Source organism: Cibotium barometz, chromosome 7 (genome assembly GCF_041138505.1).
Source record: "Cibotium barometz isolate CiBa-2024 chromosome 7, ASM4113850v1, whole genome shotgun sequence".
Lineage (NCBI taxonomy): Eukaryota > Viridiplantae > Streptophyta > Polypodiopsida > Cyatheales > Cibotiaceae > Cibotium > Cibotium barometz.
The window spans coordinates 53,865,344-53,879,496 of NC_141052.1; the positions used below are offsets into that span (position 1 = coordinate 53,865,344).

The window sequence follows — 14,153 nt, forward strand, 5'->3', positions numbered from 1 at the left end:
CCGCAGAGCTTTTCAGAGGGCTTGATCTATCTTATCCCCAAGGGGGAGGGAGTATCAGATGACATTCGGCATTGGAGGCCTATTACGATCCTCAATACTGTCTACAAGGTCTTAGCAAAGGCCTTGAGTTTGAGGATCCAGCCCTTCCTGGGGGAGTTGATTCATGCTACTCAGACAGGATTTGTCAAGGAGCGCAGTATCCTTGACAACATCTTTACTTTCTGGGAGGCGACGGCCCGAGCTAGATTTCTTGGAGAGGACTTGGTCATGATGCTTCTCGATTTTGAGAAGGCATACGACAGAGTTGATTGGGGATTCTTAGAGGGCACTATGCTTCGCCTGGGCTTTGAGACAGGATGGATCAGAGAAGTGGCAGCTCTGTATTCCACAGCTCGCAGCCAGGTGCTGATTGCAGGAGGACGGGGGCCGAGTTTTGAGCTGACCAGATCAGTCCGTCAGGGGTGTCCTCTCGCCCCTTTCCTTTTTCTCTTCTTTGCGGAGGCTATGAGTATGTATTTGACGGCAGAGGAGGTTGGTTTGAGAGGACTTCAGCTCCCAGTCCGGGGGGAGGATTTACTTGATGCTGAGTTTGCAGACGACACGGGCTTATTTTTGCATGGCCAAGAGGCCAATCTTATTCGGGCTGAGCAGTCGCTCCAGGTTTTTAGTGCAGCTTCGGGAGCATTGATCAATTGGCGCAAGACAGTGGCCTTTTGGATCAGTAGTGCTCCCACTCCGGCATGGAGCCCGGACCCCGGTTTTAGATGGATTCCTCCAGGCACAGCAGTGCGGTATTTGGGTTGCCAGATTGGCCTCGATTTGTCACCTGAGCAGCAGATTGCCCCGCTTCTTCTGAGCATTCGGAAGAAGCTATTGTATTGGAGTACAGCTCGACTATCCTTGGCTGGGAGGGTGGTGGTGGCAAATCAGGTGCTGTTAGCGACCATGTGGTACATTACGTCTTGCTGGATTTTCTCGAGCTCTTGCATCAGCCAGGTACAGAGGCTGATCAGGAACTTTCTGTGGTCTGGGCGGGGCGGTCAGCCAGCTCGGGCAAAGGTTGCATGGGCAGTTATTACACTTCCGCTGGCTCAGGGCGGTTTGGGCATTATAGATCCAGTCGATCAGAGTAGAGCCTTATTGGGGAAGCTTATTGTTCGGGGGTTGCTTCCAGGCGCTGAGCCTTGGAAAGAGCTCCTCTTGCAGCGACTGCAGGCTCGGGCGCCCCCTGCAGGGGGTACTTGGGCACCAGAGATCCGCTGGATCTTCATAGAGATGAGGAGGACAGGCCTCAGTAGAGGATGGGAGGACAGATTTGCTTTGAGTATCCTGAGAGCTTGGGAGCTGCTGAGACCGGGGCTCTCTCAGCGGCCTCCTTCTTGTGTTGAGGAGCGGGCCAGGCAGCCGCTCATCTGGAGCCCAGCGGTTCGTACGGAGCAGGGTCATATGCTGGGTTCTCGGCCTCGTCTAGCCTGGGGACCTTTAGCGGCAGGCCCAGCTCGTAGTTTTGGAGACTGGCACGCTTTCTGCAGTCTACCAGAGGAGATCCAGGTGGAGAGGCTGAGTCACTTCAGAGGGGGGTTGATTATGAGGGATGATATACAGGAGGCACTCACAGAGGAGTGGTTCACACCTCTCGAGCCAGTGGCCCCACGGTGGATGGGAGCCTTTACACAGTTGGAGATCCTGATTGCTGTCAGAGCTAGCACTGAGGATGGCAGATGCCTCTACTATGAGATTCAGGATGAGGGCAGACTCCAGAGAGTGGAGGTGGAGTCGCCTTTGGTTGCAAAGTGCACCTTTCAGAGGATTCGGGTAGTGGCTGCCGCTTCTCGGAAGTGGCATATTGACCCCGACCCTGCTGATGTGCTTCCGGATTGGCGCATATGGGCATATGCAGCGCGCCCCTTGGCCCGGCTACAGTGGGACCCCGGGGAGTACGAGTGGCATGATCCTTATGCATCCCTTGAGGCCACAAAGATCACCTTTTTCCAGTATACTGTTCGGCTGGGACGGCATATTTTGACGGCGAGGAGGACGGTTTCTCCAGCGGCAGCGGGGCATTGGCGATTGCAGGGACTCTCACAGGAGTTCCTGGAGGATTTCTGGGCTAGTCGGAAGGCCCGCAGGATCTCGGCTTTTCAGTGGCTGGTCGCCCCACAAGGGCTCAGCAGTTGGCACTTGGCTTGTTTACAGCGGTCTTCCGGCGGCCTGCGTCCGATGCGGCCACCCTATGGAGACACAGAGACATTGCCTTTGGGACTGCCCTCAGGCACAGCAGATTTGGCTGCGGATGCTGCGTATTCTGGCCCCCCTCTCTCCAGAGGGTGAGTTTACGTGGGGTGCCGCTGCTTGGTCGACTTCGTCAGGGCCTGCTATGGGCTATGAGATGGAGCAGGGCAGTCAGGCCATCAGATTTATTAGGGGCCTGCCTCGCCTGGTTCCGGCACCGGATTTCTCGTCCGCCAGCTGGACACAGGAGAGGGATTCACGATGGAAGCTCCTCAGCAGCCTCACCATCTGGTTCACCTGGAGGGCCCGGTGCTTTACGGCCTTTGAGGGGAGATTGGAGCCACCAGCAGAGACTGTACGGGGGATTTGGCAGGAGTTGATCCACACCCTGCGAGGACAGTACGACCGCATCCGGGGAGACTCGGATGAGGCGATCTTACGGCGCCAGGCCTTTCACACCACTTGGCGCTGTGGCCCGTTCTACACCTTACACACGGGATCCCCCCGTTGGCACTACAGGCCACCTGTTTGGCTCTTTCCCCCCCCTATTGTATGATTTAGCCGCTCAGTTCTTTATACTGATGCTTGTATTTTGCAGCACCTAGGGAGAGTCTCCCGGGCTGCCATTATGTATTCGCTGCTCTTCTCTCTCTTAGGAGCAGGAGAGATCTTTTGTAGCCCTACGGGCGTTTTTATATAACTAATGAAAGGATCTTTTCTCGGAAAAAAAAAAAAAAGATAAAACAAACTAAAACAAAAGCATCCATTGGTATGACAATGTTATGATGTATCCTGGAATATATAGTGGAATCATAAGAGATGTCTACAAGCTGCATGCAGGACATACCTTTTTAAACATCACAGTATATTCATTGTTTACACAGGTACCTTCGGGAAATATAAGCAAAGGATTTTTCTCTGGGTCTTCAATATGCTGCTTAATTCTGCAACTAGTAAGTAGCATCATCACTACTAGATCTAGGAACTGCAAGGAAGAAAGGAAACAAAATTCTAAAAACTTATCTTCTCCTTTTACCCACTTCTTTGCAACTACTTCCCGGTCTTTTGCCTCTGTTCTGTTGAACCATATGCAACCAAGGCTCTCTAGGATGGTTGTCTGCAGCAATCCTGCAAATGTGTTTCCGAGGGTATTATCTCCTCTACTGATAATAGTTCGTGTATAAAGATGAATAAATACAACGCCAGGCGAAGTAATGTCTGCATAAACATATTAGAAAATGTTGAAGGTAAAGTGCCATACTAAAAAGATGTAGGGGTTGGAGAACTCACCAACCCATCCAGGGTGCTTTTGCATGATGACAGCAAAGGCGGTCATCTGCTCGAGGATGATGAAATCAATCATGGACGTGTGGTTAGCAACAAACACCTGTGATAAATAGCTTAAGTGGTTAATTCATGAAACTTTCACGATAATGAGTTTTTTTATCTTGAAGCTAAATGCTCATGTATGCATACTTGCTTTGGCCTTCTGCTAGGTCGAGGTCCATGATACTTGACAACCCCAGTCCAAGAGGCTACAAACACACTGCAGATAAACTCCACCAAACCTCTCTGCATTCATTACAATGTAAAAATATGATTTAGAGACATTCAAACAAGTGCAAAAAATAACAAGGGGTATGCTGATTCCCAGATAAAGACACCTCGGAATACAACCTTTTCTTACCTCCCCCTCTTTGTCTTAAATTTCTTTAAACAATATTAATTTAAAAGTAAGCAAGCGGTTGATGATACTATGAGCACCAATGGTGGCAAGTCTCCATCTTGTTCTTAAGGATGTGAGCTCTCACAGAAGAATGAATGCCGAGTCCTTACTGGATTTGACCCAGAGTTTAAGCTTAGTCAATAACCAAGTCTGCGGACACTTTTACGGGAGAAAAACACATAATAAAAGCAACTCTAATAAAGGAAGGGTGGCTCTATTTGAGGGGGTGCATCAGTCTTAAATTGACTTGTCAACAGCCTAATGATTGATCTAGCCAAAGGATTCATTACTTGGTGGCCGCACCTCCTGTGGTATGGGAAGCTCCGTCGCAAGCTAAGGGTTTGGATGCCACGTTGCAGCTCCGGAGTGAGCTCTGTTGGAGATTAGGTCCCTGGGCTCTATGGTTGGAGGTGAGTCTGCAAGACATGCTTGTCAGTTAACTCAACACAAAGGCCTCTTATCAGCTTTGCTGAAAGGATGAAGCCCTGGCATACAGTCGTTCTTTTGGCATGGCTGATAATTCCTTTCTAGCCTCTTTGCAAACTATCAATATTACGGTGTTTGAATCTATTACCTACATGTTGAAAAAGGTCTTTTTAAAAACAAAGGCAAGCGGTTAAAAGCTTAGTATCTCGTGCCAACCTCCAACATTTGGCGTAGCTGATCATGGCCTCTCAATATTGAATGGACAGGTATAAATAATGCAAGGAAAACAACCCAGCCTGCCGCAAGCAGTATCACTCTGTATCAACCAGCATCAAGGCAAGGTGTTAGTAGCTAGCCAAGCACTTAGTGACCTTAATCCTATATCAAATCCTTCACAAGAAAAAGAGAACTGAATGAAAGCTCTGAAAATCAAACTGGCCTCAGCTTCATAAATTTATTCCAACTTCCCACATAACAAAGACATTTCACCATGCTTATGTTTCAAGCCTTCAAGCTTCAGTAAAACCATATTTTGCAAGTAGATGACTCAAGGATGGCAATGGCGTTGAGGCATAGGTCCAAAGCACACATCACATGCACTGGCAGAAAAGTATGGGATAATAGAGCAGCAAGGCTGTGTCACCATTTCAATAGCTCTGCACTTGGAAAACTATGCCTATATCGTATGTTTGGACACCCAAGTTCAATGATGCATGGCAGATAAAGACAACTCTGCATACAGCTGGACAAGAAATGGGAGTGTTGAAAGTGTCAAAGCAGCACATGCTTATGCTCCAATTTGGACACCTGAGTTAATTATCCATGGAAGATAAAGACAGCTCTAAAGCATCCAGCTTCATGTGAAAATGTCCAGTCATCTGTGTGCAAGCACTTCAGACAGCCAAAAACAAAGCTGACAGGTCCCCAGAAATGGCAAGCAAGGACAGGACAGCAGGAAGGAGGTGTCAGCATCTGAATGCCCTGTGGAAACCAAAACCAGACGAGCTCTTGGATGGTCAAGGCACTTGGCAAGCATATGCAGCAGCAGCTACAACTGGCTGCGGGAGCTACAAGAGACTGACCTTTAGTTATCATGGCCCTAAGGGTAGCCTAGACTTAATATTAGCACTTCCAAGCCTATATCACACAGCTTATAGCACCTCCAAGTCTATATCACACAACTTCAATGATCCATGCAGATCAAAATGGGACTAGGGAGTTTGCCATACAGCTGGACACGAAGAACAGCAAAATATCATTCCGAGAAAAAAGCACCCTTGTTGTAAAGAAGACAGCACTCTCGACACCTACAGACAAAGCACGGACGTCACAAGCAAGGCTGTGTCAAAATCTCAATAGCCCACACATGTGGACACCCACACTAGATGGGCCTCGGATGGTCCAGACCAGGGATGCTCGCAAGGTGCAAGACAGCCACACACAGGCCTGACGTTTGCAACTTGATGCAACACAACCAGCTCTACAAGAGACTTAACATACCTATAGTGGCCATATGGGCACTTGGATGGTCCAGGCCAGGCCAGTTAACAAGTCAGCCATATGTAGGCCAACTGAGTGCAATTGATGTCCCACAAACAGCTTTACAGAAGACTGACCACACATATAAGAGGCTGATTAACAACAATGAATAGATATGATGTTTACTCCATCAAAAAGCAAGATTAGTCTAAAATAATGCTTCAAATGGTGATTTGAATGCAAAAGTGAGCAGTAATGAGACTAACTAAGAAGACCATTAATAAGGAAACCACCTGATAGGAAAGAGAACCAAGTACCGCACAAGCACCCCTAGGCACCAAAGAGGGAACAAATAAAGGTTCCAGTTCCATGGCTCTGGTGGGTTCGATTTGAAACACCTTGTGAATGTATCCTGTGATTCATATTAGACACGCAAGGACTCGTATGTCAAGCTGTTGGTCGTAAGCCCCTAAAATTTGATGTTCTTCAGAGCATGAATCAGAAATGAGTATTGATTTTGTAGACTTTGTGAAAAAGAAACACGTTATTATAATCATAAAAGGTGTACTCACATCGACTATGGCACTTGCAGCCTCGTTCAAAACAGGTGAAATATCGAGCAACTCACGTCTAAATCCCATTAAGAGAATTCCAGCTGATTTACCAACTAGACAAAAATTTAAACTAGCAAAATCCATTAATACATTAAATATCCTCCATTATGTGTGCGTGTTTGTGTATGTGCGCACATGTATACATGAATTTATCTGCGTATGTATATATGTATTTATGTATGTATATATGTATGCATGTGTGTATGTGCGTGTATGTATGCATGTACATTAAGTCAATATGTAGGAGTGTACGTATGTATGTAAATTTGTAGGTATGTATGCATGCATGTGCGTGCATATGTATGTATGTATGTATGCATGCATGTATGTATGTGTGTGTGTGTGTATGTATGTATGTATGTATGAGTGTACATATGTATGTAAATTTGTAGGTATGTATGCATGCACGTGTGTGCATGCATGCATGTGTCTGTGCGTAAGAGAAAGAAAGAAGAAAGAAAGTTGTATTAATGTCTACAAAAGGCCAAAATAACCTATGAGACCAAAAGGTTACATCATATCCATGAAATACATCATCATGTGGGTACTAAAAATAAAAATCAAAGAAAGTAATAAGAGCTGAAATATCAGATCTGTCACTTGCCATAGCTCATCCATGAGGATCCTCTCATGGAACATCCAGGGTCTCGGTGGACATCGCTGCTACATTGGTCGGGGCAGACTTCGCCAGGAGATCCAGAGGGCTCTCGTTGGAGGACCCATAGATATCCTTTTCATCCAGGAGCACCACCTTTCTACCGGACGTACCCGCACCTGCGGGAAGATCTTGCCAGGCAGGAGTCACACTTTTTGGTCACCGGCATATGGCTCCCAGGGGAACCAGGGTGGAGTATGCATCTCAGTCAGCGAACAGCTTCTATCCGAGGTTGTGGACTCTAGCACTCTGGTCCAGGGTCGAGCGCAGTGGATCATCCTTCGGGTTGGGAAAGACCGCATTGGCTTCCTCAACTTCTACGCCCCTAATGGGGCGACCGGGAGAGCCGAGTTCTGGAGCACCATTAGGCAGTCCCTCCCCTTGGCAGACCACTGGTGCCTAGGGGGGGATTGCAACATGCTGGAGGATGCAAAGGACAGGATGGGGGGCAGCCAGGAGACCATTCATGGGCTGGAGCTCGCTGCCTGGGAGGAACTAGTGCTGCAGGTGAGAGGCCAGGATCCGTGGACGCTCCCGGAGTTTGGCAGGTTGCAGGGGAGTTTATCTTTCTCGCGCTCGGATAGACGGGCCACAGGAGTTAACCTTTCCCGCATCGACAGGTTTTACATTGATGAGTGGGCTTGTGATAGAGGTGGCACTGTGGGCATACTTGCAGGCTCCTCGTTTTCAGACCACTTTCCAGTGCTTCTCCAAATCGAGGACCCTACGAGAGGAGAGCGGGGCTAGAGCGTCCGGATTCCAGATTGTCTCATAGAGGAGCCCGAGATTGCGACCAGAGTTGAGTAGGTCTGGCAGGAGCTGCAGTTCAGGAGAGGATCGACAGCCAGCGATCTTGCCAGGGGCTTGCAGGAGATCAGTCGAATGCTCAGACAGGCTGCCCTGGACCGTCTGGAGGCCTTCAGAGAGCAGGAGAGGAGCCTACGGAGGAGTCTAGCGTCCCTTCAGAGACTCCAGGAGAGGGATCCTACGAGCCCTTGGATCTCAGAGCAGATGGAGTCAGCTCGCACTGAGATCAGATCCATCGAGGAGAGGAGGGTGGAGTTCCGATTCCATGCTCGGGCTTCTTTTTGGACACAGGCTGGAGACAGAGTGACTCGAGATTTCTTTGAGGCGACAGGGCCTCGCTTCAGACGAGAGGGTCTCAGGCGTCTTCGGCAGGCTGATGGCCAGGTTGTGGTGGATCCCCCCAGGGTTCGGGCGATAGCCACAGATTTTTACAGGGATCTTCTCTCTGCTGAGCCAGCAGATGACAGGGTGAGAGAGGCTCGGGAGGCAGTCTGGAGCTTCACGAGACCGGTTGTGCCGGCCCATTTGCAGCACTCCCTTCTCTCCCCCTTCTCGGATACGGAACTGGAGGAGGCTCTTCAGGCACTACCTCGGGGCAAATGCCCAGGAGAGGACAGTCTCTCAGTGGCTTTCTTCCAGAGGTACTGGGGTCTCTTACATAGGGGTTTCAGATTGGCATTCCAGGAGATTATGGAGTCGGGAGTCATGCCGGACAGCATGGCAGAGGGGTTGATTCACTTGATCCCCAAAGAGGGAGGAGACAGACTGGAGATTAGACAGTGGAGACCGATCACCTTGCTAGGCACGGCCTACAAGGTCCTAGCTAAGGCGATCAGCAGGCGGCTTCAGCTCACCTTCCGGACATCATCCACTCCACGCAGACAGGCTTCATCCAGGATAGGAGCATTCTGAATAACATCATCTCTTTCTGGGAGGCTACGGCTTTGGCTAGATTTCGGCAGGAGGATCTGGCAGTGCTCCTTCTCGACTTCGAGAAGGCATATGATCGGGTGGACTGGGCCTTCTTGGAAGGCACTATGGAGAGGATGGGCTTCCCCCCTCAGTGGATCCGTGGGGTCTCTGCACTCTACACATCGGCTCATAGCCAGGTGCTGATACAGGGCGTGCGCGGAGAGAGGTTCCAGCTCTCGTGCTCGGTGCGGCAGGGGTGCCCCTTGGCGCCCTTTCTTTTTCTTTTTGTGGCGGAGGCCATGAGCACTTTTTTGACGGCACATGATACAGGTTTGCGGGGCCTCCAGCTTCCCATCCGCACCTCGGAGGAGCTCCTAGACTCGGAGTTTGCGGATGACACTGCTGTCTATCTTCAGGGAGGAGAGGAGAACCTCCGCCGCTTCGCCTCAGCCATGGACAGGTTTTTGCAGAGCTTCGGGCGCTTTGATCAACTGGCACAAGTCGTGTGGGTTGTGGGTCAGTTCTATGCCCCCCCCGACTTGGAGGCCAGTTGATGGTTTTCAGTGGCTGCCCCCCGGCACTACAGTGCGTTATTTGGGATGCTATGTGGGCATTGACATATCTCCGGAGCAGCAGATAGCCCCCCTTCTTCTGAGCATTCGAAAGAAGCTTCTGTATTGGAGTACCGCTCGTTTATCTCTGGCTGGCCGAGTAGTTGTGGCCAACCAGGTTCTGCTTGCTACCATGTGGTACATCACTTCTTGCTGGGCCTTCTCTCGGGCGTGCATTGGCCAGGTGCAGAGGCTCATCAGGAACTTTCTTTGGTCCGGTGGCGACGGGCGGCCCGCCAGGGCCAAGGTGGCATGGGCTATGATCACTCAGCCGAGGGAGAGAGGCGGCCTGGGCATTGTTGATCCTATTTGCCAAAGCCGAGCTTTGCTTGGCAAGTTGGTAGTTCGTGGCCTCCTACCAGGCGCTGAGCCGTGGAAGGAGTTTCTTGTTTCCAGGATGCTCAGCCGCACTACTCCTCTTAGTGGCCCCTGGACCCCCAGCATCAGGTGGATCTTTACAGAGCAGCAATCCAGAGGAGTGGGCCTTGGCTTCGAGGAGCGTTTTGCAGCTAGCCTTCTGAGGGCCTGGGCGCATCTGAGGCCGTCACTCTTCCAGTCTCCCCCGGGCACCGATGAGGAGCGCCTGAGGCAGCCATTGATCTGGAACCCCTTGATTCGACTTCCCAATGGCCATATGGTTGGATCGCGGTCTCACGTGTTGTGGGGCCCGTTGAGCTCCGACCCAGCTCAGTCCCTAGACGACTGGATATGTTTTCAGCAGCTGCCTCTAGAGGCTCAGGAGAGGAGACTCAGTGGGATGAGGGGCAGAGAGCTGATGAGACAGGACATTGAGGCGGCCATCCCCCGGGAGTGACGGACCCCAGTACAGGACCCTCCACCTCCACAGTGGATGGGCGTCTTTACTCGGCATGAGATCCTTCTAGCGGTCTGCGGCACAGCGGAGAGAGTCGCCCCACTCACTTTCGAGGTGGGAGAGGGTGGCCAGCTTCAGAGGACACGACTAGATTTGGATGAGCTCCAGGGTTGTACTTTTCAGAGGGTGCGGGTGGTCGGCTTTCATCAGAGACAGGGGGATGTAGACCCCTCACCGGCCTCGATAGGCGAGGACTGTTCTTGGAGATTATGGGCTTGGGACAGCAGGCCTCTTATTCGCCTTCAGTGGGATCCAGGTGAGTGGTTTTGGCGAGATCCCTACTCGGCCCCTACCAGCCCAGGCATCCTCTTTTTTCAATACACAGCGAGGCTGGGGCGGCGGATTCAGCGGCACATGATAGCGAGCACCCCGGCGGCGGCCGAGCATTGGCGGCGACAGGGGCTCTCCCCTGCCTTTCTTAGGGAATTCTGGCAGCGCCTTTGGGCCAGCTTCCGGCCCCGGAAGGTGACGCTTTTTCTCTGGCTCACAGCGCATAGAGGACTGGCTGTGGGGGCCTGGCTAGCTTTTGGCAGACACCCAGCGTCCTGCCCTCGGTGCGGCCATGCACAGGAGTCGCAGCGGCACTGCTTATGGAATTGCCCACAGGCACAGCAGGTCTGGCAGCGCGCTCTCAGGATGGTTTTTGCAGGCTCGCCAGGTGAGATGCTGGTGACGTGGGGTGCGGTGGCTTGGGCCACGGACAGCGGCCCGGCCCTTGGATATGAGGACGTCCCTGGCAGCGCGACCATCCAGGTCTCTGACAGGGCGATGGCAGTGGTTCCGACGCCAGACTTCTCTTCGGCAGTCCCTCAGGAGGGGGTCGGGCACAGATGGGAGATGATCAGCAGCATGACGGCTTGGCACATATGGAGAGCCTAGGCGACTCCACCGGCGGAGGTCATACAGGCCCTCTGGGTGGACATCATTCACACCTTGAGAGGACACTGGGGGAAACTTCAGGGCGACTCGGATCGCATGAGAGGTCGCTGCAAGGCTTTCCTCCGCACTTGGCAGCCTGGCCCTTTCCTCATCGCAAGGGGCGAGGATGTCACTTGGCACTATAGGCCTCCAGTTTGGCTTTTCTCACCTCCCACATGTACTACTAGGTAGCCCCCCCCCAGAGAGCGGCCAGCCACGGGGGTGGAGCTCAGGTGTTCACTGTGTGTTTTTTATCCCTCCTTGCGAGGTGAGCTTTGTAGCCTTATGGCGTTTTCTCATTAACTAATAGAAGGATCGTTTTTTTGGAAAAAAAAAATATCAGATCTGATTCCAAAACAAAAAAGTGTCCAGCTCTCGTATCACCCTCAAATATCCCGCATAGGACACTACAACATGGCACCCACTGTAGTAAAGCTGGGCCGGCGGGAGAAAGTTCTGTGGTGGGGGGAGATGATGGCTTCTCTGATCCTCCTGTAGTGACGCAGGCGTGCCCGAGGTCCACAGGTCGAGGGTCTTGGGCTATACATAGCTCAATGGCTCTGTCTAGTGTCACTCCTCTCAGTTGAGCTCCTGCATCAGCCTAAAGGTCGGGTGTAGTGGGTGAATCTGCCCTCGTCACTCTGGTCTAGATGAATTCGGTGAGAGCTCTCTGTACTGGTCCTCTAACGGGTACCGATGGTCAAGGCCGCAAAAGAGACTCCCTGTGTATGCGAAGCTCCAAGAGGAAAAGCCCCAAGCATCTCTGGTCTGGGAAATCCATGATCCTAGAAAGTGGTCCATATCCATCTCGGAAGAGGTAGTGGAACATCCCCCGAATCTCATAGTATATTGGGCATCTGAAACTCATCATGGAATACTAAGAACATAGAAACATGAGAGCAACATCAGCTCCAAGTAAATGGTATACCACTCTCCAAAATATCAAGCATGGGGCTACTGAGTATGGCCGAGAGGTCTCCCTCAGCTAATCCGAGAACTCCGATACTGATCATGGCATAATGTCATGTGGAAAGGTAGCATGGCAGTGGGGCATGTCCTAGATCTGGAGCTGATGAGGTGGTCGTGGCCGCCAGGGGGAGGGGGGGGGTGGGGGGAGACACGCTGGAGTGCGGAGGCTCGGTCCGAGGTAACTCCTCTTGGGCAAGGTAGGTCCAGAGCAGCTCATGGAGGGTCCACAAGATCCACTATATCAGTGTCCTCCACCTCCTGGTCCGGAAGAAACTGGTGATGGTCTGTTGGCGAGGGAGGGGGCGGAGTGGCTGGGACCGAAGCTCTCTCAAGAAGGTGTCCCTGTGTCTCTGGAGCTCAAGCAGGAAGAGGCCTAGGCAACGTTGGTCCTGGAAGTCAATGATCCTGGAGAGAGGACCAGATCCCTCACGAAATAGACAGTGAAACCTCCTGCGGATCTCATAGTATACTGGGCAGCGGCATATGTAATGCTCCTCCATCTCAATCTCTATGTGACATAATCGGCGGATCCTCTCCTCTCTAGGTCTTCATATGAGCTTCCCGGCTCTAAGGATGCACTCAACTCTACCTGTCTCCACTCTGAGGCGGTCGGATGAAACCCATATCTAGCCAATCACAATCCGCATGGCCTGGGACATGTGAACACTCAAGTAGCCTGGCTGCTGGATGAATCCATACAAGGGTCGGTCCATAATCTGAACCCGACTAAATGAGCTGGCACTATAACTATGCCAGTCTCTAGTAATCCAAAATGGTTGTCACACAGCCTGTCATCCCACTGGCCGCATATCACCCATATTCTCACCAACCATGCCAGTGGTGTAGATGCGGAAGCTATCACCCAGGCGGGTCATCAATGTCCACCATAGCACTAGTTGAGCTCGATATCTTAACATCCCATCTCCAAGCTCTGGTGTATCTCCGAATAGAAGACAATATCTTGTCTTGTAAATGTATCCCGGAAGCCTCCCACATCTGACCACAGAGTCCCATTACACTTCTAGGCTGCCATCTTGATGTGTGTAGTCTAATAGATCCTGTGCCCCTATTTTGGGGTGGGGTGCCTCTCCATAATGATGACTCTCCCATCTCAGTATACTGCACACTTCCGTTCCTTATGGGCTGCCATGACCACCTCCATTGAGGCCTTCCTATGTGCCACCTATCTCGGGGTCAAATCCTTGTCCAGTGAGTGTGAGGAAGTGATCTCTATAGAAGTGCATCTTCGTGGGGAGCTCCGGAGGTGTGCTCCATGTGCAATGGGTGTAGAGGCTGAGAAGATCTAGCCGGATAACCCGGTTGGTATCCTCGTGAGACAGCCGGAGAAAAGGGGAGTCCAAACTGTACCGAAGGGGGGCTAGGCGGTCCATGCGGAGCCCATATACTGAGAACCAAGTGGAAACTAGTGCATACCATACTCCGAAATGGCCCTCAAGTGCTGGCTGTCTTGAGGACTCCAGGGCAAGCCTCGGCTACCTGTGGGGATCCATGTGACTGATGTGATGGAGGTATGTGACTGTCTAGAAGAGTGCATCGACTATCATCGAGGCTGCAGCAAACTCTAACTGGATAATCTGGTGTGGAACTGATGGTTTGTTGCGGATCGTACGGGAGAACATCATGACCTGGGGCCTCTCAACTCACTGCCAATCCTCATCTAATAAATCTGGCCCCCAGAAGGTTGCTCCATACATCAAGGCTGGTGTGACGAGGGTGTCAAAAAGCCAGCCCTTCGTCCTGGGCTCTTGGAAATGTGCCTGGAAGCATTAGCGCTCAAGTAAGCTCAAGGCTGCATATCCCCGTGTCACACTGGCATGTGCTGCAAGAACCATGATAAAGCGTGGGCCACTGAAAGTGACACCAAGGTAGACATAGTATGAGACAATCTCCACAGGATCCCCTCTATATG

At 51.4% G+C, this 14,153-nt stretch overlaps 1 protein-coding gene across 10 annotated transcripts in view; it reads right to left on the reverse strand.

Annotated features, from left to right (window-relative positions):
* GPAT9 (glycerol-3-phosphate acyltransferase 9) overlaps positions 1–14,153 on the reverse strand; it is a 106,781-nt gene that overhangs the window by 50,209 nt on the left and 42,419 nt on the right. For 5 of the 10 annotated variants that reach the window (XM_086800792.1, XM_086800788.1, XM_086800791.1 and 2 more), the window contains 7 exons: positions 6,436–6,493; positions 6,157–6,275; positions 4,601–4,700; positions 3,709–3,804; positions 3,523–3,619; positions 3,273–3,360; positions 3,080–3,176 (listed from right to left, as the gene is read on the reverse strand). In XM_086800792.1, coding sequence (XP_086656918.1) covers positions 3,080–3,176; positions 3,273–3,360; positions 3,523–3,619; positions 3,709–3,804; positions 4,601–4,700; positions 6,157–6,275; positions 6,436–6,493 — 655 coding nt within the window. Of the gene's footprint in view, positions 1–3,079; positions 3,177–3,272; positions 3,361–3,522; positions 3,620–3,708; positions 3,805–4,600; positions 4,701–6,156; positions 6,276–6,435; positions 6,531–14,153 lie in introns of all 10 variants that reach the window. The other 5 variants (XM_086800797.1, XM_086800793.1, XM_086800795.1 and 2 more) reach the window with 2 other exon arrangements.